Below are 26,367 nucleotides of genomic sequence, written 5' to 3'. Positions count from 1 at the left end.
TCTGGGGGTAGACTCTATGGGGTTGTGTGGGCCCAACCCTGTGGAAATACAAGTTCCCCTAGTTGGACACCCTAACAGGGTTGAGGTTCCCACCAAGGGGCACGTGTGCTGGAATGGGGGCTGCGTTCTATCTAGGAAACAGTTGCAGTCACCCGAGGCACTAGTGTGGGCTGGGATTGGATGCACCAGGCCAGTTCAGACCCCAACACCATCTGGTGTCATGGAGAACCAGGGTAGATGTGGGACTGACTAGGCTGGGTCTCAATGCCCTACTGAGCCATGTGTGAGCTGTATGTGAGTGTGGACGAGCCATGGCTGGGCTGAAACATCCAACAACAAGAACCAGAATGGGGTGAAAGCCAGCCAGGAGAGGTCACTGTTCCAGCTGGGACAGGAGGTGAACTGAGTAGGGTTGGCTCAAGGACCCCCTGGTATGTGCAAAATCTGGCATTGGGAGGGGTTCTGATGGAGGAGCCTGGGCAGCTCCTCTGGCAGGACACAGTCCCTGCAGGTAAGCGCAAGAAGCATAATGGGAAACAGCCCAGAATAGGCCATGGAAAGTTTCCCACTGGCACACATTCGGCATGGGTCAGGGGCGGACCGCGCTGAATCGGTTCGTGTCATCCACTGGCAAATCCGAACACCAGAACAGAGTGTGGGTTGAGCCGGGTTTGGTTGTGACAAAACCAGTACACATTATGGAATGCCAGGGTGTGGTTGCCTGTACTGGATTTGACTGCAGCACCCAACCAGCACACTTGAGATCCAGGAAGGGAGGGACAGAGCTGGCAGGGGGATTGAGGGGCTGGCCCCCTCGCCAGACAGCTACTCCCACTGGAGAACGTGGGCTGGGATGGGGACGACCAGACTAAGCAAGGCTGCAACACCTGTGCGCTGAATGTGGACTAGATCAGGGAAAAGCCAGGCTGGGCTGATTATTCCTGTGGGTGCAAGCATAAATTAGAGTGGGTAAGGGATGTTTGGGCTTGCCCGCAGCATCAGCTGGCAGAAGCTGGCACTGGGGACTAATTCTGTCAAGTCAAATCACAGAACCACCTAAAGAGTGTATAAACCGGGACTGAGAGAGACCTGGGAGGGAAAAAGTGGGTTCCCCCTTCCCGGGTCACTAGTCCCGTGGGAGGGCATGAAAACTAGGACGGGGGCTGAGGTGGCTAGACAGAGAGGCAATCAACAACATCCGTGAGGGCTGGATGGTTGAGTTGGTTAGATGGAACTAAGCTTTAATACCTATTGACAAGTACAAGAGCCAAATGGGATGGGGGACAGACTGGTCTACTGCTACACATACTGGCAAACCAGGGTAGGGGGTGGGCCTGATGGGGGTTATTGTGGGTCGCCCCGACTAGGCTGCAGCTCCCACTGGTTGATGTAAGGGCTGAGTATGTGCTGGGCAGAACCAGACTGGACTGCAACACCCATTGGTTCCAGTGCAACTCGGGACTGAAAACAGAACCAAGCCAGCAATTGCAACCACCAGCTGATCGGGGTGATGGACTGTGCCGGGCCCTGTGCTTGCTAGAACATACAAGAATCTGGTCTGGGAATACCTCAAGGTTTCTTTGGAGATCTCCCCAATCAAACTGCTGGACTCAGAACTCTAACCAAGAAGGGACAGAAGACAGAACAGGTCAATCATTCATCTCAGCTATATGTTGGCAGCAAAATATGGGGCAAACGGTGACTTTATGATGGACCATATCAATCAGTGGATGACCTCATCGAACAAAAATGGCAGCAATTCATAACTGGAGAACTATTAAAACCACTCGAGCAAATATCTCAGAGCATGCCCCACATCCGGGACTTGGGGTGGGCAGGAAACCAGGTGGGGCTTCTCCCTCAATATCCCCCTTTATCTCAGATACATGATGGAAACAATATGGACATAATAGTATTACCCACTTCCCTATACCATCTGAACCTTTTTTTTTTTAACCGCAATTAACTATGTAAAGATTGTCAACAACAATACAATAAAATAAAATAAAAAGTTTTCCCAATTTCCTTTTCCACAGATAATTATGGAGAAAGATAATTATCAATTACCTAATAATAAGCACGCTGTCCTCTGAATAGATAACTGTGTGTGTTTTCATGTCCATGAACTTGAGTTACTTGTGTGCAGTTACATGTATGATAATGGAGTAATGTTCAAGATTCATATCTACATCATCATCATATGGATGTATATTTATTAATAAAATCATTACTTTAAAACAAAAAAAAGAAAATATTTCAAGTGAATAAGTTCAATAACAAGATACATGATTCCATTTGGATATGAAATATTCAAAATAGGTAAATTTGTGGAAACAGAAATTGTTAGTGATTGCTTACAGTATAGCCTGTGTCTGGGTGGTACATCTGCTGTTGGTACGTCCAAGGAATTGGAGAGTGAGGGGCTAAGGCTTTCCACCAAAGAGGCAGAAATGAGAGAAAGTGACTGTTGCACTTGGTATGGACTGAAGATTCTAGTTCCACTGGGCTAGAAAATGCTTCCCATAGCTTAGACCTAAGTCATACAGAATATCTGAGCCCAAGGCCCAAGTAGCAAGGGTGATGGAATGTCTCCAGAGACCTATGTGTCAGGAAGTTGATACATGAGAAGAGAGGGACAGCTGGAAGAACCAAGTGCATCGTCTGCCAGGAACATGATGGGAAGAGCTGCCTCTCGCATCTGACCACCCAGGCTCTGAAAGGGGCCAGAGATGTAAGAAATCCATATGCCAGATTCTCCGCCCTTCTCACTTTGGTCGTAGATAATATTAGCACCCTGGTGGAAGAGAAGAGCAAGACAGAAGGAAGTGAGTACCTCCCTTTCCCTGAAAAAGACAATTCATGCCACTTGTCCCAGCCAGACAGGGAAGGCATCGCACACTTGTTGTAGGAATGTGATTTTCTACTTAAAGTGACAACAAGACTTCTATTAACTAAGAGAGATTTTTATGTTTTTAAAATTATTTTATTTTATTTTTATTGGAAAGTCCGATACACAGAGAGGAAGAAAGAGAGGAAGATCTTCCATCCACTGGTTTACTCCCCAAGTGGCCACAATGGCCAGAGCTGAGCTGATCTGAGGGCAGGAGCCCAGAGTCTCTTCCAGGTCTCCCATGTGAGTGCAGAATCCCAAGACTTTGGGTTATCCTCCACTGCTTTCTCGGCCACAAGCAGGGAGCTGAATGGAAAGCAAGGCCATGGGAGTTAGAACTGGTGTCCATATAGGATCCCAGCTCAAACAAGGCAAGCACTTTTGCCACAAAGCTGCTGTACTGGACCCACTAACAGAGGTTTTTAAAATGAAGTAAAAACCAGAAGATATTTCTTTACTGAGCCAGTTTAAAGGGAAATGGAAAAGGCTCAGTTGTTTGCCAGCAATGAACTCATTCATCTGAAAAGCCACGAATCAACTTACAGACCATGTTGATAAAGTAATTTAGCCAGAGTGAAGTTCTCCATTAAAAAATTAAGTATATTCAAACAATATCTTTTCCACATCCCGATTTATACTTGTAAGAAAATACAATGAATAAACATCACATTAAGAAAATGCAGGAGTGAAAAAAAATACAGGAGTATGTAATAGCAATTACGTCACTGCTTGGGATGCTGTATCCAATTTTAGGATGCCTGGATGGAATCTGAGTTACTCTGTTTCCAACCCAGTTTCCTGCTAATGTACACCCTGGGAGGCAGCAGATGATGGCTCCAGGACTTGGGTATCTGAAATCTGCCTAGGAGAAATGAATGGAATTCTGTCTGAGCTCCTGTAAGCAGCTGTTGTGGGCATGTGGGGAATAAATCAACCTCTTCTTCTCTTCTTCCCTTTCAAATGAAATGAAAATAATAAAAATTTAGAAAAGAAAATACCAACTAAAAATCTTAAATGTTGCAAGAAAAGCACTAAAAGTACACAAAGCACCTGTGGCACTCAGTGGAAGGATACTAACTTAGAGCAGTGTGTGCAGTCTTACAGTGAGATGCGTTTTCATGTATAACTGAATTTCTCCTAAACAGCTTGAGTGCAATTGCATGCACTTTTCGGGAAGAAGAATGTTTTCAAAAATTAAAATGGCAAAGTATACTTAAACTGTCTGATATTTGAACATATTCAACATTTATACCCATAAATATATTAGATAACTGGTCCCAGTAATACCAGAGAGTAAATATTAAATCCAGAAAAAGATATAAATGTATAAAGTTTATTTTGTTATAAATTGGTATTTAGGAAGTTGAATTACTTTTTAAAAGAAATGTTGGTGAAAAAAAAAATCACTGAGAAAATAACCACTCACTAAGTCATTTATTTAAAGTCTAGAGAACTAAAATTACTGAAAAGAGACTGTGGCTTGTCTGGAAGGAGACAGTTTCACACCCTTTGTCTCTGCAAGAGTTCACTTCCTGTGGATGACAGCAAGGCTGCCCACAGCATCTATTGGTTGAGATAGTTATTGACAAACTCACTGGAGGATTCAAGTGCTGCACCGTCCTGGATTTAGCTTCCCACAGGTCTGGTGGCTGCGGTTCTGACCCTGTGAAATGACCGAGTTCACTCATTGTTAAAACAGGTGAAGAGAACATTTCCCATCATCCCTGAACTTTCATGAAACCAGGGAACCTCACACTCTACTGCTCTTTTTAAAGATGTTTTTTATTTATTTGTTTGAAAGGCAAAGTGACAGAGGGAAAACACAAGTAGAGAGAGGATCATTTATATTCTGTTTCATTGCCCAAATGACAGCTACTGCTATGGCTGGGTCAGACCAAAGCCAGGAGTTTAGAATTCAAGCTGGGTCTCCCACCCAGGTAGTAGGGATCAAAGTACTTGAGCCATTATCTGTTGACTTGCAGGTGCACTATCAGGGAGCTAGATAGAAATCAGAGCAACCTGGAGTCAAGCCAGCACTCTGCTATAGAATGCAAGCATCCCAACTCATGGCCTAATATGCTGCCCCACGATGCTGGCCAACTTCTGCGCTTTGTAGATCCAAATCTGTTCACCTAAATCTATTGATAACAAAATCTATTAATGTCAATGCAAAATAGCATGCAAAATTTTTTTAAAAATTTACAAATAGCAGATATAACTTTTAATTTATGTTACTTCTAGTACAGAAAGTTTAAATACATTTATTTTGTTCATTTGAAAGGCAGAATGACAGAGTAAAACAGTGAGAGAGGAAGAGAAGCCAGTATTTAATCTGCTGGTCATTCACTGAATGACTAAGCCAGGCTGAAGCCAAAAGCCAAGAACTCAATCTGAGTCTCACATGTATGGCAGGAATTCAAGAACTGGAACCATCATCTGCCCTACCCAAGAGCACCAGCAGGGAGCAGGATTCAAAGTGGAATAGCTAGAATTATAGCTGACACTCTAGTATGGGTTGACGGCATTCCTCACAGTGACTTAACCAGTTGCATTACAACACCAACCCCCATGTAGGGCTTTAAAAAATATTATTGTTATATTTGGGAGGCATAAGAATAGACAGAGAGACAGAGTTCCTATTCATTGATCACTCCTCAAATGGCTGCATTGACTGAAACGGGGCCAAGGCAAAGTCAGAAGCTGAGAACTCAAGTTAGGTCTTTCAGGCACCCAAAGTCTGTGTTTGTCAGAAGCTGGAATTGGAAGCAGAGTTGGAACTCAAATCCTGGCACTCCTTTATGCGTTCAGGTATCCTGGGTGTCTTAACCACTAGGCCAAATAGATGTGACTGTCCCGTAACTTTTTGTATCCTTTTATACAAAATGCTGACCAGCCTTACTCCAGCACAGTAGGTGCTCAGGTGAAAATATAATCCACATTCTTATAGTATTTCTGTGAAGCAAGATGACCTCCTCTCTCATCAGTGACAGTGGTGACAACACAGCATGAAGTAAAATGGGGAGTGTGCAACGAACATATGTCATCAGGTCTAAATCCCCCAACAATTCACTGATTGCCAAAATCCGTGTTCACTCCACCCTCAGGAGCAGTTTCAAAAGAAGCTCACGCTGACCACAACTTGCTTCTTTTAGCAGGGGTTCTGCAGAGGCTTCCTGAGTGTTCCCACATCATTTTATTGTTGTATCAGCCAGTTTCTAATCTTTTTTTTTTTTTTTTTTTGCCTCTACCTTCTATGTCAGGTCTCTAAATATCACTGTGTCTGAGAGCTCCATAACTAGGCTATCCGCTTTTGTGTGTATGCCCACCACGGATGTCCCAGTTACAAATCCATCATGTCTAAACCTGAACATCTTCACTGTGTTCCTGACTCTCTTTCCCCATCAAGCCTAACTTAGTGAAGTTTTGGACCATTCATGGTTTAGTTCCTTGGTAACACCTGCCAAATATGCACTCACTCATGTCTTTTTCATGTCTCCTAAATAAGTTTCCTAAGCGTTTCTTCTTCAGTGAACACCATTCCAATTTCAGTTGCAAACTTCTTCTTTCTTACCATTTAATGTCAGAAAGCCACAGTCTCCCAAGCTCTTCCATCACCCTGAAACTCCAGAGCAGCGTGTGTGAATGGCATGGCATTTCTGCTGGGATGTCTCATCTCTCAGGCTAAACGGGGATTTTCCCTACCTCCCAATCCTGTAACCTCTGTTTCTCACCATCTCAACAGTGATCTTTATTCTCTCTTCTACATTGCCAGTTTCAAATATTTTCCTCAACGTGATAATTTCTCACCTTCAGAACTGTGTATGTTGTTTTTCCTTAGCCCAGTCTTGAATTTCTGCTTTAGCAAATATAAGGTAGAAAATCAGGCTTATCACATTAATGGCAGACATCAGGAGGAAGATTTTGAACCACGAAGATTCTGGGTCCTGAGGAGTTAAAATGCAAAGTAATTGTACATTACAAATCATGTAAATTAGGATTTCAATTCTATCGCACTGAATCTAAAAATTATAGAGCAGGACAGGAGACATTCTGCAGTTAAGACTTTCAGTATGTGAAAATGGCATTTCCTTTCATTTACTTAGATTTTCCCTAATATCTCTCATTTTCCATATGGATATCATACGAATCATTCATTAAATTTATTCTTAGATATGTGACTTTGTAAATTAAAATACTACAATGATATCTTTTAACCTTTTATGTTTTGTCTTTTATATAATATTAGGAAATTATTTTTGAAAGATTTATGTATTTTCATTGGAAAATCAGATATACAGAGAGGAGGAGAGACAGAGAGGAAGATCTTCCATCAATTTACTCACTCCCCAAGCAGATGCAATGGCTGGAGCTGAGCCAATCTGAAGCCAGGAGCCAGGAGCCAGGCACCTCCTTGGTGTCCCCCATGTGGGTATAGAGTCTCAAGGCTTTGGGTCATGCTTGACTGCTTTCCCAGGCCTCAAGCAGGGAGCAGAATGAAGAATGGGCTTCCTGGATTAGAACTGGTTCCCATATGGGATCCCAGTGTGTGCAAGGCGAGGACTTTAGCCACTAGACTACCACGTCAAGTTTTAGGAAACTATTTGTATAAATTTATACCATCTCTGACACAGTCCCCAAACCATTTATCTATAATCATTTATCTATAATCATTTATCTATAAAGTCTTATGTCCTTCATTCCATTCTCATAGCAACAATAATTTGAAGGGCCATGGGAAGTTATTTGCATTCTTGGAGGTTACCCAACAGAATAGATCTTATTAAATCAGATCTTCCATTCAGTTGATGCCATATTTACTGAAATATGGATAATCAGATTGTTAATTGCTAAGATAATTCACATCTTATTGCTTTTGTCATAGCTGCACTTCTAAATTGGTTAATTATTGATTTCTGATTGTGTATCATCCTGCAATACATGATTCCACAATCCTCAGTGTGTCAGTGAAGCCTGTTGACTTTGACAAAAATGGCATTGAAGATCTTGTAGAGATGAAGCAGCTACAACACTGTTTGGACTTTGGAGCTCACAATGTTTTTACTTTTAATCTTGTAAACAAACACCAATTTGAATTCTACAAGTGGATAGAGGTTGTCAGATTTTCGTGCCACCATTGCTATTTGAATTTCTTGTCTGATAATATTCCTTGTGCTAGCACTTAGGTTTTTTGTAGGTCCTTTTATTCTCATCCTATCAGTCACTTTCTAGTCTTGGCATCATTGCCTTTGAAACAATCTTTTGAGTGCACTTCTTTTGGGTACACTTCTTTCTCGGACACTTGATTCTCAACTCTGCAAAATTCTTACAGGTGTTTGACATAGGACTTATTTTTGTCCCTCTACCTCTTGTGAGACTGTGAAAAGCTCTGCTACACTTTTTGATTTACAACTATAAATGTAAAAAACAAAAACAAAAGCAAGGAACACTTGCAAGATAAAAGTCATCCAAGTGCCAGAGTAAAGTCTACAGTTTGGATTGTGGCCCCATATGTTGTAATTATCTTGTTCCACCTGTGATGACTTCAAATATGAACATAAAATGTCTGTATGGAAGTCACTAATAGAACATCATGTTTCAACCTGAGAGTAATCATTGCTCACTACCTGGCCAGATCACAAAAACATCATGTTAGGCACCGTGGATACCATCCTCCAAGAAGCCAGTGTATTTGATCTTGCCTGTTGATAGAATCCCCAGGCTACCCAGAAATGAGCACAGACTCACGAAGGGCAGCCAGTGTCTAAAACAGCCATTTTTCTCTCTGAAATTAAAATCTTTTTTCCTTTTTGATCTCTAAAGTTTTCTTTTATCTTGCTTTTTGAGATGAAACACGTATTTAAAATAGCTACTAACGCTTGATGTGTAAACAGAATATCTTCAGGTAAATTTGTCCATAAAACTTACAGAAATGGAGGTCTGCCTTCATAAAAGTAACTCTTTTGTTCATTCTTCAACTCTCTCTATTCCTGCCCCAGAGTTCTCATTCTGTTCCTGGCAAAACTATATACTGTTAATCTGTTAATACTCACCTGTTGAACATTTGTTTTAACTAAACCACATATTCATTATCTTTCCAAAAGATTCATTTTCTTTGAAAGGTAGAGTAAAAAGTTTGCTTTTGATAGGTAGAGCTATACACATACATACACAGAGAAAGAGGGAGAGACAGAGACAGAGTTAAGAGAGTCCACAAATGGCTGCAACAAATGAAACCATGAGCCCAGAGCTCCACCAAGGTCTCTACATTTGTGGTAGGAAACCAAAGCCATTAAATGCTTTCCCAGACATGTTAAAAGGGAGCTGGGTCAAAAATGGAGAAGCTTGGTGTTGAACGGATTTCATATGATATGCTAGCATCACAGGATTAACATACTGTGCCTCAATGCTGGGCCCCCAACATACTAAATTCTTGAAATTGTGGAAATTCCAGTGACCAATGGTTAAATAGTCCCCAGAATAACTGAGGTGTAATGAGAAACATTGTGCTGCCTTCTATATTTGGAGGAATGCCTGACTTGACAAAATTTTTTTCATAGAATACAGAAACTCATGATTCACTTCCTGCTGGCATCTCCACAACTTTCCACAGATACACTGCCTCTTTCACTGTATAATTAATATTAGAAACTAATTACCATTGTTTATGTATGTATTACCTGGCTAAGGAACAATCCAGTCAATGTGGAAGAAATTATTCCTCCTGTCATTCCAATTACGGCTGTAACTCCTTTGAGAAATGCATAATACCTAAATAAATAATGATAATACACAGATGTAAAGTTGTACACGTGCTGCAGGACAAACAACCTGATCAAATGAAGTTTAAGAGAAGTAACTGATGAGTTTGTGAACAGATTCTTCCTACATCTTAAATTATTTTACAAAACAAATCAGAAAATGTAGATAAATAAAAGTAACTTTCAAGTTGCCCTGGAGTCTAAAACTTGATATTTATGTAGATCACACTTAAGAAAATGGTGTCCTCTTAGCATGAAACCTGGTTGAATTAAGAAACTTCTATTTTTTAAAGATCTATTTATTTTTATTGGAAAGGCAGATTTACAGAGAAAAGAATACACAGAGAGAAAGATCTTTCATTTGCTGGTTCACTCCCCAGGTAGCTGCAATGGCTGGAACTCAGCCAATCCGAGGCCAGGAGTCCAGAGTTTCTTTTGTGTCTCCCAAGAGGGTACAGGGTTCCAAGGCTTTGAGTCATCCTAGACTGCTTTCCCAGGCCACAAGCAGAGAGCTGGTTGGGAGGTGGAGTAGCCAGGACATAAAATGGCACCCATATAGAATGTTGGTGCTTGCCTGTTTTACGAGAAACCAACATGCACTCCTATGTTCATAGCTGCACAATCAGTAATTGCAAAAACATGGAAACAACCAAAATGCCTATCAACAGAAGATTGGATGAGAAAGCTATGGTTCATCTACTCCACGGAATACTACTCAGCTATTAAAAAAAAAAAAACAAAATGCAGTTCTTTGTGGCCAAATGGGCCAAACTGGAAACCATAATGCTAAGGGAAATGAGCCAATCCCAAGGGTTAGATACCACATGTTCGCCTTAATTTAAGAAGATATGATGTTATGCATAACATGTTATGTTATGGATGTTATGTCATATGTAGTATATAAACTAAAATGGAAATGTGAATGGGGTGGTCACAGAATGTGGTTCAGAAATCGCATTTATTTTTAACATGTTGGCTACTCAATACTATGTCAATTAATTCCATACCGATGTTAATTGTTGCTGATAATATGTTAGTGCTTTTATTTGATCAGGATGATACTCTGCTGGCTCTGCCCTCAGACCAGAGAGGGTCTCCCCAATAAGTAGTTGGACTTGACTGGACTATAAGATGCTGGACTCTATGCTTGGCATATGCTTGCTAAGAAGGAATCTCAACTGAACTTGAACTATGGTTACGCAACAGGGTGGTGAACCCACCATGGGGGGAGGGTGTGGGGAAGTTGGGGGACAATCCCAGTTCCTATGAAATTACAACGCAATGTAATTAATGAATAAAGTTAATTTAAAAAAAAAAGAATGTTGGTGCTTGAAGGTGGAGGGTTAGTCAGTTGAGTCATCATACCAGCCCCTATCAATTATTATTGATATAACATGATTATAGTACTTAGTGTGTGAGCTAGGCATTGTTCCACTCTCAAGTGAGAAATTATATTTGAAAGCAAAGATTTAACACAAAATACTTCAATGTCAGCTTCACATATTTTTTCCTTATGATGATGTAGGGATCAAGATTCTTCTGTTTTTCTAGTACAAATATACAATTGACCCAACATTTACTGAAGAAACCAACCTTTCCTCGGGGCTTCTGGCAACTATTAAGATGAATGTATGGGTCCCGGCGGCGTGGCCTAGCGGCTAAGTCCTCGCCTTGAAAGCCCCGGGATCCCATATGAGCGCCGGTTCTAATCCCTGCAGCTCCACTTCCTATCCAGCTCCCTGCTTGTGGCCTGGGAAAGCAGTCGAGGACGGTCCAAAGCTTTGGGACCCTGCACCTGCGTGGGAGACCTGGAAGAGACTCCAGGTTCCTGGCTTCAGATTGGTTCAGCTCCAGCCATTGCGGCCACTTGGGGAGTGCACCACCAGATAGATCTTTCTCTCTGTCTCTCCTCCTCTCTGCATATCTGCCTTTCCAATAAAACAAAAATCTTAAAAAAAAAATACTGAATAGGTTGTATTTCTCATAATGTGTCGCCGTTAAAATCAAATTTTTAGTGTACTTTCTTTTAATTGTCTTTTCATTTTATTTCTTTTCAATTTCATTTCTATCCTATCTATCCCTAGTACATTCAATATTGCAAATGATACCCATTGGACTTGTATTTAGCATATATTCCTTTTTAACTTTATTTTTGACTTTTTTATTACTTACTTTTTCTTTTACTAGTAACATTTCCTTTATAGCTTTACTGTGCTAGAGAATAAAACATATATACTGGACATTTATAAGTCTACAGTAGTATTTTTACTTGTTCATTTTAACATGGTAACATTTTAATTCACTTAGACTCTCTCAACTTTTATGTATTTGAATTCATGTATATGTTATACCCCTATAACATATCACTGTTTTTGCTTTGCTAATGCAGTGGCTCCAACCTTTGATTATTTCACTTTTGCCTGAATAATTTCCATTTTGTAATTCTTTTATTGGAGGTCAGTTATTAATAAATTCTTTCCATTTGCTTTTAAGTGTTTCTGTTTTATCTTAATTCTTGAAGGAAAATTTTGTTGCATAGATATTTGAGTTAACGGTGATTTCCTTTTTTTGCATGTTAGAAAGAGCAATTAGTTGGTTTCTGGTTTATGTTAGTAATAAAATATTTGCCAATGGTTATCATGAGGATTGATAGTATATAAACATGCAGATAGATGTCACTAATATTGAAGCAACAAACACTTATTACAGAATTTGCTATGTGCCAGGTGCTATTTTATGTATTTAGCTTACATTAACTTGTTGAACCCTCTTAACAACTCTTAAGGTAATCATTCTCTTGTTACTCCTCTATTACTCCTATATATAGGCAAAGCAAGCAACATCAAGGAGGTGAGTACTTGTCCTGATGTAAGTGGTATTGTGGATTACTACATAATTATAGAAAACAGTATGGTGATTCTCCAAAATATTAAAAAAGGAACTTCCAAGTGATCCAGCAATCCTGCTACTTGACATAGATCCAAAGGAAATTAAATTGGTGTGTTGAAGAGAGATCTGCACTCCTAAATTGACTGCAGTTGAATTCATAGAGTATATTGGTGGTTAGGAGGAGCTAAAGGGTGGGGCTTGAGGGCTTTTTAGGGCTATGAATGTCCAGTTAGGAGGAATAAATTTGAGAAATCTATTATACAATATGGACATTATAATTGATAGTGTATTACATTTTTAAAAATTGCTAAGAAAAACTTATGTATTCATACTATAAAAAGCACGGGAGCTAACATATACACTGATTAGCTCCACTTAGCCATTGCATAGTGCATTTATATTTCAAACCATCATGTGTGTGTGCAGAATAAATATATATGCAATTTTGTTAATAAGAATTAAATAAATTTTAACAAAGCCCTACCTGGGAGCAATATCCAATGCATTGATAAGTGTTCCAGCAAGACACAAGCTGCTTGTTGCATTTGCAAGTATCAGAAAAGCAATAGTGCTGGAGAAGCTGTAACTCAGGTAGAGCAGGCACATGCTGAAGATCGAAGGCAAGAGAAGTCCTAAGGAGGGATTCAGACAGCCATTTAGGTGCATCTTGAACATGCAGGTGACATTCCTTCAAAGGCTCAAGTACCCTGACTCTTCCTTACCCATTGCAGTGAAGAGTTTCCGAACAGCAGTTAGGCTGAGAACATTCTTTGAAGAAAGCAAGTCGGCTGCGTGACCTGCTATGATACCACAAATCCATGCAAGCAAGAAGGGGAGACTGGACAGTATACCATTCTGAGAAGGAAACATTCTGAGAGTAAGTGTGATTGTGAAGCAGTTCTCATAAACACAACAGTCCTCAAATTGAAGTTCAGCATCCACAAAATAGGAACTTTCACATAGAAATCTATCAACATACAACACTGAAATTACTACTGGAGCCACATTCCTGAACAGATAGAAAAAAATAATGTTGATTATCAGATCTGTCACAATCTGGATTTCTGCTTTTAATCTTATGGCACCTGAAAGCACTGGATAACCCAGAGGAAGACCATATTTGAAATGAGAAACGACAGCCCTCAGGAAACTAGTAAGAGGCCAAAAAGTGGAACCAAATGCACAGCAGATGCCACTCTGAACCATTTGCTGCTAATCCTTGAAACAAATTGGTGGCTTCATGGAAGACAAACGTGACTCACAGAGAATCTTTATGACCTACAGTTATGCCAGCCCATTTCTGGGCTTCTGGACATTTATTACAGAATGCTACAAAGTAGCACATGCAGATTCTATTTCTAAAGAAGTTCTGTCTGGTTATTACAGTACCAGAAAAGAGGAACATGCACTGAAGCCAAGGGGTGTCAGTCCTTTCAAAACAATGCGCAAATCTAGAGTTTACTTTAGAAGACTCATTGCCTTACTTCAGAAGAGAAAATAGACAAGATTTATCTTCAGGGAAGAACTCCAGTCCCCACAGAGAATGGTGGTACAGAGCTCAAGGCAATAAACAAATGCAGTGAGTGGGAGGTAGGGAATGTGTGGGTCCTGAGTTCAAATGATTGGTGCTGGAGTGTCAGACACTATGTCTATACTAACACTTTATATGCTAGGCAATATTTGTGTAAAAATTCAGAATTTTTATTCTCCTGGTAAAAGGGTAAAGTGTTGTGGCACAACAGTTTAGAGGACTACTAGCAACACCTGCATTCTTCTCAGAGTGCGAATTCAATCAAGCCCAGACAACTCTAATTCTGATGCAACTTTGTATTAATGTATGGGAGGGGGAAGGGAGGGAAAGTGCTTAGACTCCTACCACCCATATGGGAGACTCAGATGGATTTCCTAGCTCCTAGATTTGACTCAGACCACCCCTGACTACTGTAGGTTTAGGGGACAGGAATAGTAGAAGAAAGATCTGTGTCTGTCTGTGTGTTTCTTTGCCTTTCAGGTAGACAAAAATAAATAACTAAGAAAATAATAGATTACCTAAATGGTGTAGGGGACAAGCAAGAGCTGAGCCTCTACCTACTAATGACAGGAAGTAAGAGTCCTTTGTAAAGTTGAAAAAAAGAACAGATGGTACACTTACCTCTCTTATGTTAACATGAAGCATGGAGTTGATAAACGTTGGGCTATATAGAATCAATATGTTATACGTCCATAAGTAAGCAAAACTACTGAAAGAAATGGCCCAGAGTGGAAGAGACTTAATTATAGCCATGATTGGCAGAGATGGTCTCGTAGAGCTCACCTGGAAAGGAATTTATGAATCATTAGCCTACTAGAATAATCTGGAAAACAGTTCATTTGTAGTAGAATCTAGGAGATGCCAATTCTGTGTTCTACCTGCTGGATGAGGGAAGACGTGATGTATTCCTTCTCATTGATGCTTACACATGGGTGATTCTTGGGATCATCATAAAACAGAATGAACCAGAGAAGACTTAGTGTGCAGCCACAAGCACCTATCAAAGCAGGATATGTTAGGGCTGGAAGTTTCTCTCTGTATTGGATCTTCTGTTCATTCAAGCATTTTTAACATGTCAGTCCAAGAAGATGGACCTCCCCTTTCTGCTTTGAAACTTTGCAATAGACTCCTATTTATCATAACCCTTCTTGTATCTATAGTTGCCTCCCTAATGAAGAATGAATGTTACAGAAATGGTGGCAAGTCTTCTGACCCGCATTCATGACAGCGGGCCTCCCTGCTCCTAACCGTGTTACTCCAGGAGAGTATGGCAAAGCTGAGTTCACACCATCTAGTTAGTTTTCAGTTTTGAGCACTTGGTCTATGCCATGTTCCTGAGATATTACCTGAGCATTGGAAATAATCCAAAGGCTATAACAATTACCGCATTTTTTTATTGTTTCTAAAATGTTTATCTAACAACCTGACCATGAGGAATCCTATTAGGACACAGAGGATGTAGTGTTCACCAGTCAGTCTTCTAGAAATCCATTCATCCATTAGACAAACATCGATTATCTGATCATGGGATACCGAGGTGGTGCTTTTCCAGATATTGAGGATATGAATGAAACAAAAAAAATCCCTGCCTTCCTGGAGTTAATTTTCCAGTGGACAAAGAATCATGTTCGTTCTTAAAAAAAATCACAGAATATCATTATTATTTCTTTTTCAAACATGAAAAATTAGACTCTAGACTTCAAATTACTTGCCCAGGTACACACAGTTATTAAGTGGTAACTGACTTTTAAGCACACATTACATCATCTAGGGAGGGAATAGAACCCTAGAAGAGGAGAGTGGAGCCAAGCTTTCAAGAAATACAAAAATTAGTGCCAAGCAAAAGAGGATAAGTTACAAAAGAAACTGAAAAGGAATGGCCAGAAGAGGGAAGTCTGATACAGGCAGGGAGTCAGAGTGAAATAAGAAGGACACGCCTGAAAATGTTACAACAAAGAATCACAAGAAAATGTTAGAAGTGATGCTTGATACTGTAGTTCCATTAGACGTTTGTTGCCAAGTTTTCCTTTCCACTTAGTTCCAGTTTTTTTAGAAACCCCCCTTTTTAAAGATTATTTTTAAAAATCTATGTGAAAGGTAGAATTATATAGAGAGAAAGAGAGATAGAGAGAGGTCTTCTATACTTTATGCATACCTTCTACACAAATAGAAGCAGAGAGCTGGATTGGAAGTGCAGCATCTGAGACTACAAACAGCGCCCACATAGGATGCTGGTACAGCAGGGTGGAGGATTAGCATACTGTGTTATCACATCAGCCTTGCTGCTCCACTTTTCAGTGCAGCTCCCTGCTAATGCTGCTGGGAAAGCAGGGAAAGATGGTCTAGATGCTTGGATCCCTGCCACCTATTTGGGAAACTCAGAATAAGCTACTGGTTTCTGGCCTTGGCCTTGGCCTAGGCAGACCCAGCCATTGTGGTCACTTGGAAAGTGAACCAGCAGATGGAAAATTCTCTCTCTCTGTAATTCTGCCCTTCAAATAAATACATAAATTTTGAAAATGGGTAAAATAGCACCCATCTAGCATTCCTTCATCTTCAAATCTCAAACCAAGATTTGAAAGTCAGAAGTGAATATATAAATCCACTTGAAAATCTTGAGTCTTCATGATTTTTATTGCACTTTTCACAAATTTCAGTTACATGTAACCCTTGTATTGTGAGGTAATGGGTAAAACCATCGCTTGTGGATGCTGTCATCCATGTGGGTACCAGTTGGTGAATCAGCCATTCTACCTCCCATCCAGCTCCCTGCTAATAACCTGGAAAAAGCAGTGCAAGACTGCTTTGAGTTTTTAAGTTTTGGGGCCCCTGCCATCCCAGGAGAGATCTCAGTGAAGCTCCTGCTATCTGGCATCAGCCTGGCTCAGTCCAGGCCATAGTGACCATCAGGGGAATAAAACAGCAAATGGAAAATCTTTCTCTGTCTCTGTGATTCTTTCCTAAATAAGTAAATATTTTAAAAAATAATATATTTGATTATTGGACATTGATCCATATCATGCTTTGGGTGGAAGTAATGCATTCATCATATTATCTTCCTGGAGTCTGAAAAATTGTTCTGATCATCCATTTCTCTAAGCTTCAAATAAAGTAGTTGGAGCTATCATAAGCTATTGGTATTGTATAAATGGGAAGTTATGTGCAAAAATACACTTGCAATTTTGAGCATCATGCCTTGTTTCTAGTAAGACCTCTGTGAATGCTAACTTCTCTCTATCCTCCAGTGGAATTTAAGATTTTTAATATGAACTTCATATACATTATTATGCTAGGTTTTTACTTCTAGTTTTTGATTCTTAAATTCAAAGTCAAAATTGAATTTTACGGAAAGAGACTCACCAAAAATGTAGAAGACCATGGGCCAGCCCAGAGAGTCACAGATGATCCCCGTCACAAGCAGGACAATGAATGGACCCAGCAGAAACCCTAATCCAAATGCACAGCGGAGACTTTTCATTAATGCAGATGTCTGAAAGCAGAGCTAACGTGTCCCTACCCAGCAGTGATACAACTTCCTGTGATGGACATTTGTACAGCAAAACACTGAGCAGAATTTTTCTCTTTTTTTTTTCTTTTTTCTATTGTTGAGACACTGCTTCATCTCGCTAGAGAATTCTTTCTTCCTTTTTAAGTAAGAAGTCTAGGATTAGGTGATTTCCAAAGCTCTTGACAGCTTAAAACATGTTTCTTATGGCTCTATGAAAGAACACGATGCAATGAAATGAAAGTGGGAATCAACCATCTGTGTCACCTGATAGACTAATAGAGGTAAGACTGCTCCGTTCCAAGGGAGGAGCCCATTTGACCCATATTTCATGCTGTGCTGTTGTTGCTGTCCCCTGAAACGAGAAATATCGGGACACTTTACTTCTGATACTTTCTATGAATTTAAGGGCTGTTCAGTATTTGCATTATCTTAATACCTGCGATATTCCTTGGAGTACTCTGCATGCAATGATCCAAGTTTCTCCAACTTCAGCAGCTAGTGGGATGAACAGGCTGAATAGAGAGCTCAGGAGTAATGCAAAGCCAATAATTTTCTTTATGGGGTATATTCCAGAGAGGTATCCAACAGGAATTTGAATGATGAATGTGCCGTACAAAATGGCGCTGAGGATGATTCCCTGGATATCAGGACTCCAATCATAGACAGGGTTCTATGAGACAAAGAGAGACAGGTAGAACCATGTAACGCAATCAGACTTCCTTGTGATGTTCAGGAATTTAGGGAAACTGACCTTAACTTAGCTCCACATTTGGTTCATTTGTAACATCACGATATAGAATTATTCTTTTTCTCACTTGTGTTTCCTACTGCAGATTAAGTAACCCTAACCAAGATGCTTGGAATGGATCAGAAGTATTATAGATTTCAGAATTTTTTTTAGTTTTATGATATTGGCATACATGCATTATTGAATTTTTTAGGAATGAAACTCAAATCTAAACCCCAAATTCATTTGTATTTGTATATACCTTATATACACAGGCAGAAGGTAAGTTTATACAGTGCTTTTTCTGTGTCTGAATTGTGACCCATTATTTTTCACTCATGGCACCATGTCAACGCCTCCCTCCCCCAAATCAGATTTTGGGTCACTTAAGATTTTGGATTGGAGATGTTCACCCTCTATAATGTAAAGTCCTCTCAGCCATGACACTAGTTGCATCTGCAATAACTGTCATGCCAGAGACACTAGTAATCAGCTTGAGTGTTCCAATCTGTGTGTGAACTCTCCTCCAGAGCCTTGCAGATACTGGGATGGATAATTTTTGTTCCCTTCCCCTAATTCTTCCACTTATTCAAGCTCATCTACATGTGTTGGGGGCACTGACAATGCCCTGCCCTAAGATGATGCCTGGACCCTACTGCCTCTTGGAGTCTTGGAAGTGTCCTGTGATTGGCCCTTTACAGCATGCCTTGGGTGTGTAAGCTGATTAGATAGGATTGATAGATAAGCCAGAGGCTTTGGGGGAGGGGAGGGGAGGGGCTTCTGCATAACGGTTTTAACGGAATGTGGCTGGTTAATGGTTTTAACGGAATTGACGGAAGCTCTCAATAAAGCGCCTCGGACAATCTCCAGTGTCGGGTGATTTCTTCCGCGGGACGGGAGACACCGATATAAACGGAGACCTTTCAGTCTGTCAAATTGCTCCCAAAGAGAAAAGCAGTGTTAGAGGGGACCTGCAGCAAGAAGTCTCTTTCTGAACTGTAGAAATAACTGGACAGGGACAGCAGAGAGAAAAAGACTATGTCTCTTCTGCTTCTTGCCCTGGTATGGCCTGATTCTCTACAGAGTGAATTCCATTGTCAGTTTCACGTTAGAGGGCCTTCTGTAGTTTGGCTGCACTGTTAAAACTGGTAAAAGCAATTTTAAACACTGAGTCAGATCAGAGTCAGGAGCCAGGAGTTAAAGTTAGGTCTCCCACGTGGGTGGCAGGGACCCAGTTACTTGAGTAATCACCTGATGTTTACTAGAGTGTACATTAGCAAGAAACTGGAATGGAAATCAGAATTGGGACTTAAACACAGATACAGTATGTGGGTTTCCTGAGCAGCAGCTTAATTGCCGTGTTGTATGCTTGCATCTTTTATCTTTTATTTTGTTATCTTTTTTTTTACTCAGGAGACGCCCCAAAGAATGAAGTTTTTACCCTTATGCACATCAGGTGTGCCTGCAGACATGCATATTAAAAGATCACTTGATATATTAAAATTTTTTTCAGGGCATAATGAATATGTACACACCTCTGTATTGGCACACCCTTTTATTATTCTTCAATAAATGCAGAGCAGCAGAATGACTGCATTACACAGTAAGTGTATACTTAATTTGTTATGAACTACAAAGTGTTTTCCTCAGTGTACACTTATGAACTACAAAGTGTTTTCCTCAGTGGATATGCCATTTTTCATTCTCACCAGAAGGGCAGAGAGAATAGTCTTGGTTCCTCTGTATTCTCAGCAATAGTTGCTACCAATGTACTCTATGGAACTTGTACCATTGGAAATTGTGCATTGTAAGGTATTTCTGGGGACTTCACTTGTGCTTTTCTAACTAATCTTCTGGCATATCCTGTTATGTATTTGCTGACTGTATATCTTTCTTGGTGAAATATCTGCTCCATCCTTTTCCTATTTCTGTGTAGGGTGGTCTGTTTCCTTTGTATTGGATTCTAACAATGGTTTTGTATTAGGCAGAATTTGCTAACATTTACTCCAGACTTGGTCTTAACCTTGCAATGAATTTTAATGAATTCTAATTTCATGTGTATTTTTTGTGTGTCCTGAAAAATCAGTAGTTCATATATATATGTATCTCTGTTCTACTTCCTTGACTTATTTTCTTCTCTTTATACAAATACTACATTGTCTTGTTTTTGTTTACCATAACTTTATAACATGTCTTAAAGTCCGATGAGTAGTACTAATCCACAAACCACTAATTTTCAACAAAAATATAAAGGCCATTCAGTTAGAACAGTTTTGTCAATAAATTGTGCTAGAAAACTTATATATCCACATGTAAGAAAAGATCAGCAATGTAACATACACGGATATTCAGATGAATCATAACTTTAACTGTAAAGCCAAAATAGCAATACTTCTAATAAAAAACATAGATTGTTTTGTACCTTGTATTGTTGCAAATACTTCTTAGATTTAACATCAAAAGTAAATCTCCCCAAATACATTAAAAATGTTTTATGTAGAAGCATATTTATATAGCTCAGAAATGTGGATTTTTGGGAAAAAGAAGATCATTAGAAAAGAATAAATGAAAATATAGCTTATTTCATTTGGAGTTGATCTAAAAGATAAACATTTAAAGTTTATATTGGGTGTTTATAGTGCATGAATAAACAAAGTGAATAATAATATCAAAAGAGATGGGAGAAAGGAATTACGATTAGTCCGTGATAAGTTGTTTGCATTATTTATGATGTAGTATTCTGTTGTTTGGGAGTAAATTTAGATTATTTAAAAAATACATATTGTGAACCCTATAGAAATTACTAAAATAATTTGTCTTTAAAAAGAAAATCTCACACTAATAAAGGAGAAAATTGAATTATAAAATGCTGAATTAAACACAGATCGAGAAAGAGAAAAAAAGCAAATATAAAAAATGAAAATCAGTTACCAACTGTGTTGCTGTCTATTCTTTCAGTTAGGTTTTGATCTCTGTATTTTGCTCCTCTGTTGTAAGGGACATATGTGTTGGGAATTACGTCTTGGTGTATTGATCTCTTTATCATCACATTGTGTCTTCTTTATCTTGGATAATTTTCTGTGCCCAGAAATTCTATTTTAAAATCGGTACATCTGTTACAGTTTTCCTTTTTTTAGTGTATTCATAGTTACATATTAAACTATATATATAAACTTACTATTTTTCCCCCACTTACTTTTAACTTTATACTGAGGGAGAATTTCATGTGGCTAGCATGTTTTGAGATTGTTATTTCTTATCAAATGTGAAAAACTATTTTTTGACTGACATACATAGAAATTATGTCACTTTTCAAAAGGCTGTCAGTATAGTTAAAAATCTAGCATTGAGAACAATTTTTGCATGACAGGTCTGCTAGTAATTAATTCCTTGAAGTTGTGTGTGCAGTCACATGTGTGTGCATATTGTGTGTATCTGTGTGTGCCCATGCATACGTTTTGGCCTGAGAAAGTCATTATTGTCTTACTATTGATGATAATTCCATTGGCTATAATTTAGATATTATTGTATATATTATGCCGGGATGCTCAAGTTGTCTCTTTGATCTTGGTGTTTTGCAGTTTAAATAAGCTATGCCTAGACTTTTTTTTTCTTCTTTCTGATAGCTTTTAATTTTGTTAAAGTGCTCTTTGAGCTTCTTGTGCTTATGGTTAGTTCTCTACCACTACCTTTAGAAATTTCTTAATTACTACCTTTTCAAATATCCTTTCTCTTTTATTTTCTTCCTGGTATTCTAGCTGTGCATATATTATGCCTGAGATAATAAGGTGTTTTTTTCCCAGCTTCATTCTCCTTGTAGGAACTTTCCACTAACCTATCTTTATGTTCCCTGGTTCTCTCTTCAGTTTTGCTGAATGAACCTGTTAATGGGATTTTACTTCTGTTGTTGTTTCCTTTATTTCTAGTTTACTTTTAATTCTTTGTTAATGCTTTCATTTCTCTGCTGCTATTATCCTATGTTTTATTACATGCTGCCTATTTTTCCCACTGAAGCCTTTAACAGATTAATAAGTGATATTTGAAATCCCCAGATTTCCCAAATATGTGTCATATCCGAATCTGATTATAATGATTACATTAAACATTATGGTGTAGGTGATTTAATATGCAACGTTAGCTTTAATAAAAACAAGTGATGAAAATAAGGAAACATGTTCATATTTGCTTGTATGGTCATGAACAAACACTGGAAGGATAGAGTGAAAAATTGCTGGTCCCAGCTTCTTTCATTTTTTCCTATGTCTATAATCTTCTAACAGATAGCAATTCATCGATTAATCAAACATTTAAATGATTTACATGTATAAGTAAATATTTTAATTATGTAAACATTTAAATATAGGGCTATTCTAAAGTGTAAAGGAAAGATAGAATAAGTATTTACCTTTCACTTCTAGTTTAAACTGTTTTCACTTTGCTGTTGTACAAACTTCTCAATTCTAAAAAAGTCCTGGCTCTTGAATTTTGTTTTTCCTTGCATAGAAAGATTGAGTCAGCAAGCCCTTCAGAAACCTTGAAGGCTGGTCTGGGTCACTACTGGCAAGGTATAACAAAACTTGAGCTTCTTTTTCTATAATTGTTTCTGTATATTTTTAAATTCTTTTTTTCTTCAGTTCTATAGGCAGTGGAATTCCCCCTCCACCACCCATTACCCTACAAAGCACTATTTTCTCGTATACTGTTAAAACAGTATAGTCCTTCAGCAACAGTCACAAGTTCAACATTCTGCCATTTATTGTTTCATCGATAATTTTCAGTTTTTAAACCAATTAGTTGGCAGGGCTGGAGTTACGGATTATGTTTTGATGTACCTTTATGTAACCTGGGTGATCCTCTGTGGAGGTGTTAGGCAAACCACGTAGATTAGTGTTGTTCACCATGGCTATCATTGTGAGGCTCAGACACATGCGCTGTGCCATTACCACAACGTTACAAGAGTGCATGAAGAGTGCCAACACATATCGGAAGGAACAGAAACTTGGACCTGGGAAGGAAAACACAAAATCTCAGTTGTTGATAGAGCTGAGCAAAATCATGGTTTAGCTTTTGGGAAGGCCACAGAGATTTTGAGCTCTAAGTATTAAATTATTGAACTTAGTGGCCCTTGACGTATTACCGTTCAACAGAAAGAAACATGACTAATGAAGTCATTACATTTCTTCTAAAATATAATTACAGCTATAATGTCCAATAAAACTTTATCTTAAAAGATTCATTTATTTTTATTGCAAAGTCAGATATACAGAGAGGAGGAGAGACAGAGAGGAAGATCTTCCGTCCGTTGATTCTCTCCCCAAGTAGCTGAGACGATTCAAAGCCAGGAGCCTCTTCCAGGTCTCCCACATGGGTTCAGGGAGTAAAAGGAGTCATTGATCCATAAAAGTTTTGAAGTTAAACTAGAAAAATGTTAGATTGTTCTTGAGACCTTCAGATAATCCTCATGGTTTTTTGGGCTCTGCATTCTCTGTTCTTGAACCCTCTAGAGAGTACAAGAGAGCTTGGGAGTCTTGGGAGCCATCTCAGAATTCAATCTTCCAAACATGCACAGCTAACTAGGAGTTTCTATAGTAAATAAATGTTAACTTCAATGAGAGATTGTTTTGAATTATTAGATTGTTACGTAATTTTTCTCTCTACGTGGAGTAGCATTTATGCATTTCTTAATGTTACATCCCTCTTTGATTCCTAAAATAAACCTGACATAATTTTGGTGGATTTATTTTATGTTTTACAAATTCTTAGATTTGTTTTACTAATATGTTAAATTTTGCAATGTTATTCAGGATTTTATGATCATTATGATACATATGTACATATACACACACAGATATATGTATTTGGCCAAAACTGAAATTGGAAAATTTCAAATATGAAAGCAACTAAATAACAAAGTGAGCTAAAGGAGAAGTACAGAATGTAATAAGCTATTCACTTCTTTATAAATTGAGAAACCATGTTACCTATTGTCTATCCACTCTTCTGAGACTTTGTTCCCTATGACACAGACACAGCTCTAAACCAGTAGTATTAATTACTAATTCTTAATCTTCTACCTGACTTAAAGTAGTTTCCGAGTGTTTAATGAACCATATGTGCAAGCACTCACCCTGCTTCATGGTCTTCCACAGATGCAGCTTTCCTTTGAGATGAAAGTCAAATTATGCACCTTTTTTGATATTCTTTGGAAAGTGACTGATAAGCATGCACAAGTAGGAAACATAGTTTCAACGTGAACCAGCAGGGCACACCGCATCTTTCTATCTAAGGGTTTTTGATTGGTGAGTGATTTTTTTCACCTCCTTTCCTGAACCGTCATAAGACTCCTTACCTATCTCCACCAATGTAATGATGTCATCCAGATGTGGTGTCATATAAGAAGGAGGAAGCCTGATAATAGAATTCAGAATACAGCCCTACCTTTCTTGGAAGGGAACTGGTTATCCATTTGTGGGCGAGCTGATGTTGCTTTTCTTAGTGAAGAATTTGGTCTTCATCCACTGTGAGTGAAAAATGCAAGCAGTATCATCATAAAATAGGTTATGACCAATCATCACCCACTACTCCTCTCTGAAAACCTGCACTGAAGGGGAACTTGCTGTGTCATACAGTGCTCATCTAACTCCATGTGTGCTTGCTTTGTTATTTCAGTTATTTCACTCACTGATTTTTTGATCAATTAAAAATGTGCAGAAAACCTTAAAACTGTTGAACACACATACAACTGCCAACTCAGAATTCTGTATCTAGTGATACAATTTGATACTAAACTTCACCACCAACCTATCCCTGTCAGTCCATGCTTCATGATTTGATCACATGTTCATATGACCACCAGGTGCCCCAAGACACCTAAATCTTAAGATAGGATTTGCAAAGTATTTGCAGTATGTCAACCACTGTCATCAGACGTTGTGGTCTCCTCAGGAGCTGCTATTTATTTTAAAACACACACATACAAACCACTTGGAGGGTCACACATCTAGCTACCCACAAGAGGAATGCACAAAACAATCCTCCTGCCCACATACATGCCCCACATGTACAATCCCATAGGCACTCATCACAATATCACATACACTGCACATGTGCAAACCACACAACGCACACGGCATAGCCTTCTATTTACACTCCACCACAGTGCAAACCATGTCACTCCCAGGTACATAGTAGTAGATACCACATACTTCTTTCCTGTGTCCTGCATACAACTCTTCATCCATCACGCAATCTTAAAATGTGTTCTTCAGTCTTTCCCTTGTGAAAAACCCCCAGAAGACAGTCTTATCAAACTTCCCATTGTTGCTAAATACCTTATTCTTACAAAGATGGCTCCTTTATAGCCCTCTGGGAAGTGAACCGATTCTTAATTTGAGTTAACAAGCAAGCTTGAAGAGTAATGCTCACCTAATCCAAGACAGAACTGTGATTCCTCCTCTCTGAAGAATCGCGTTCCACTCTGCACAGTATTGAAGTGCACATTCACTAGCATTAGTCCCATAAATCTTTCACCAGATCCTTTGACTTCACTGTGTCAAAGTTAAAAACTTAATTTTTAACTTTGCTGTTTTTGGCCTTGACCCTTGTAGGGAATATTGCGCGTTAAAATCACTCAGTGTAGCAGAAACCTCCCAGGATCCTGTCAATCATTTCAGGGCAGACACCCTGAACTTTCGTTTCCCAGGAAGACAAAACATGCTCCCAAGATGTCTCTACTCACAGTACTTCTCACAGGGGCTCTGGGGTTTCCTAAGGACATCAATGAATGCCCTGTTGGCTTTTTGTCCCTTCTCTCCCTCCCATTTCACTCCATTCTTTTCTTCATCGCTCCTTCCCTCTGCCAACCCCATTCTTTCTCTCCCTCTCTTTTTCTCTTTCCTTTCCTCCTTCCTGCTACTCCCTCCCTCCCTTTCTCTCTTTTCCTTCTTTCTCCCTCCCCAACCTCCTCTTTCTTGACAGTCCGATCAGCCTGACATCCATCAACTGAGAAGTCCATTTTATCAACATGCATCTTCTGAAGGGTGACACTCCCCAGCTTCTACTGTG

The 26,367-nt window shown here is 39.2% G+C and overlaps 1 protein-coding gene across 1 annotated transcript; it reads right to left on the bottom strand.

The window, feature by feature from the left end:
* Positions 1 to 6,699: 6,699 nt before the first annotated feature.
* SLC17A1 (solute carrier family 17 member 1) lies at positions 6,700 to 24,769 on the bottom strand. Its single transcript, XM_058670257.1, has 11 exons — positions 24,742 to 24,769; positions 23,136 to 23,308; positions 18,013 to 18,246; positions 17,841 to 17,928; positions 17,429 to 17,515; positions 14,947 to 15,065; positions 14,690 to 14,851; positions 13,260 to 13,392; positions 13,022 to 13,169; positions 9,568 to 9,658; positions 6,700 to 6,834 (listed from the first exon to the last, which is right to left on the bottom strand). The coding sequence occupies exons 1-11, from the start codon at positions 24,767 to 24,769 to the stop codon at positions 6,700 to 6,702; spliced, it is 1,398 nt and encodes a 465-aa protein (XP_058526240.1).
* Positions 24,770 to 26,367: the final 1,598 nt, after the last annotated feature.

This window comes from Ochotona princeps, chromosome 1 (genome assembly GCF_030435755.1).
Source record: "Ochotona princeps isolate mOchPri1 chromosome 1, mOchPri1.hap1, whole genome shotgun sequence".
Lineage (NCBI taxonomy): Eukaryota > Metazoa > Chordata > Mammalia > Lagomorpha > Ochotonidae > Ochotona > Ochotona princeps.
This window is presented reverse-complemented; position numbering and strand designations above follow the sequence as displayed.

Coding starts and splice junctions, on each gene's coding strand:
- SLC17A1 (XM_058670257.1), bottom strand. CDS start 24,769: ATGGATAACCAGTTCCCTTCCAAGAAAG. Junction 17,516..17,840: donor TACCTCTATTAGTCTATCAG/GTGACACAGATG, acceptor CATTTGGATTAG/GGTTTCTGCTGGGTCCATTC. Junction 13,393..14,689: donor TTCATGTTAACATAAGAGAG/GTAAGTGTACCA, acceptor TTTCCTTCTCAG/AATGGTATACTGTCCAGTCT.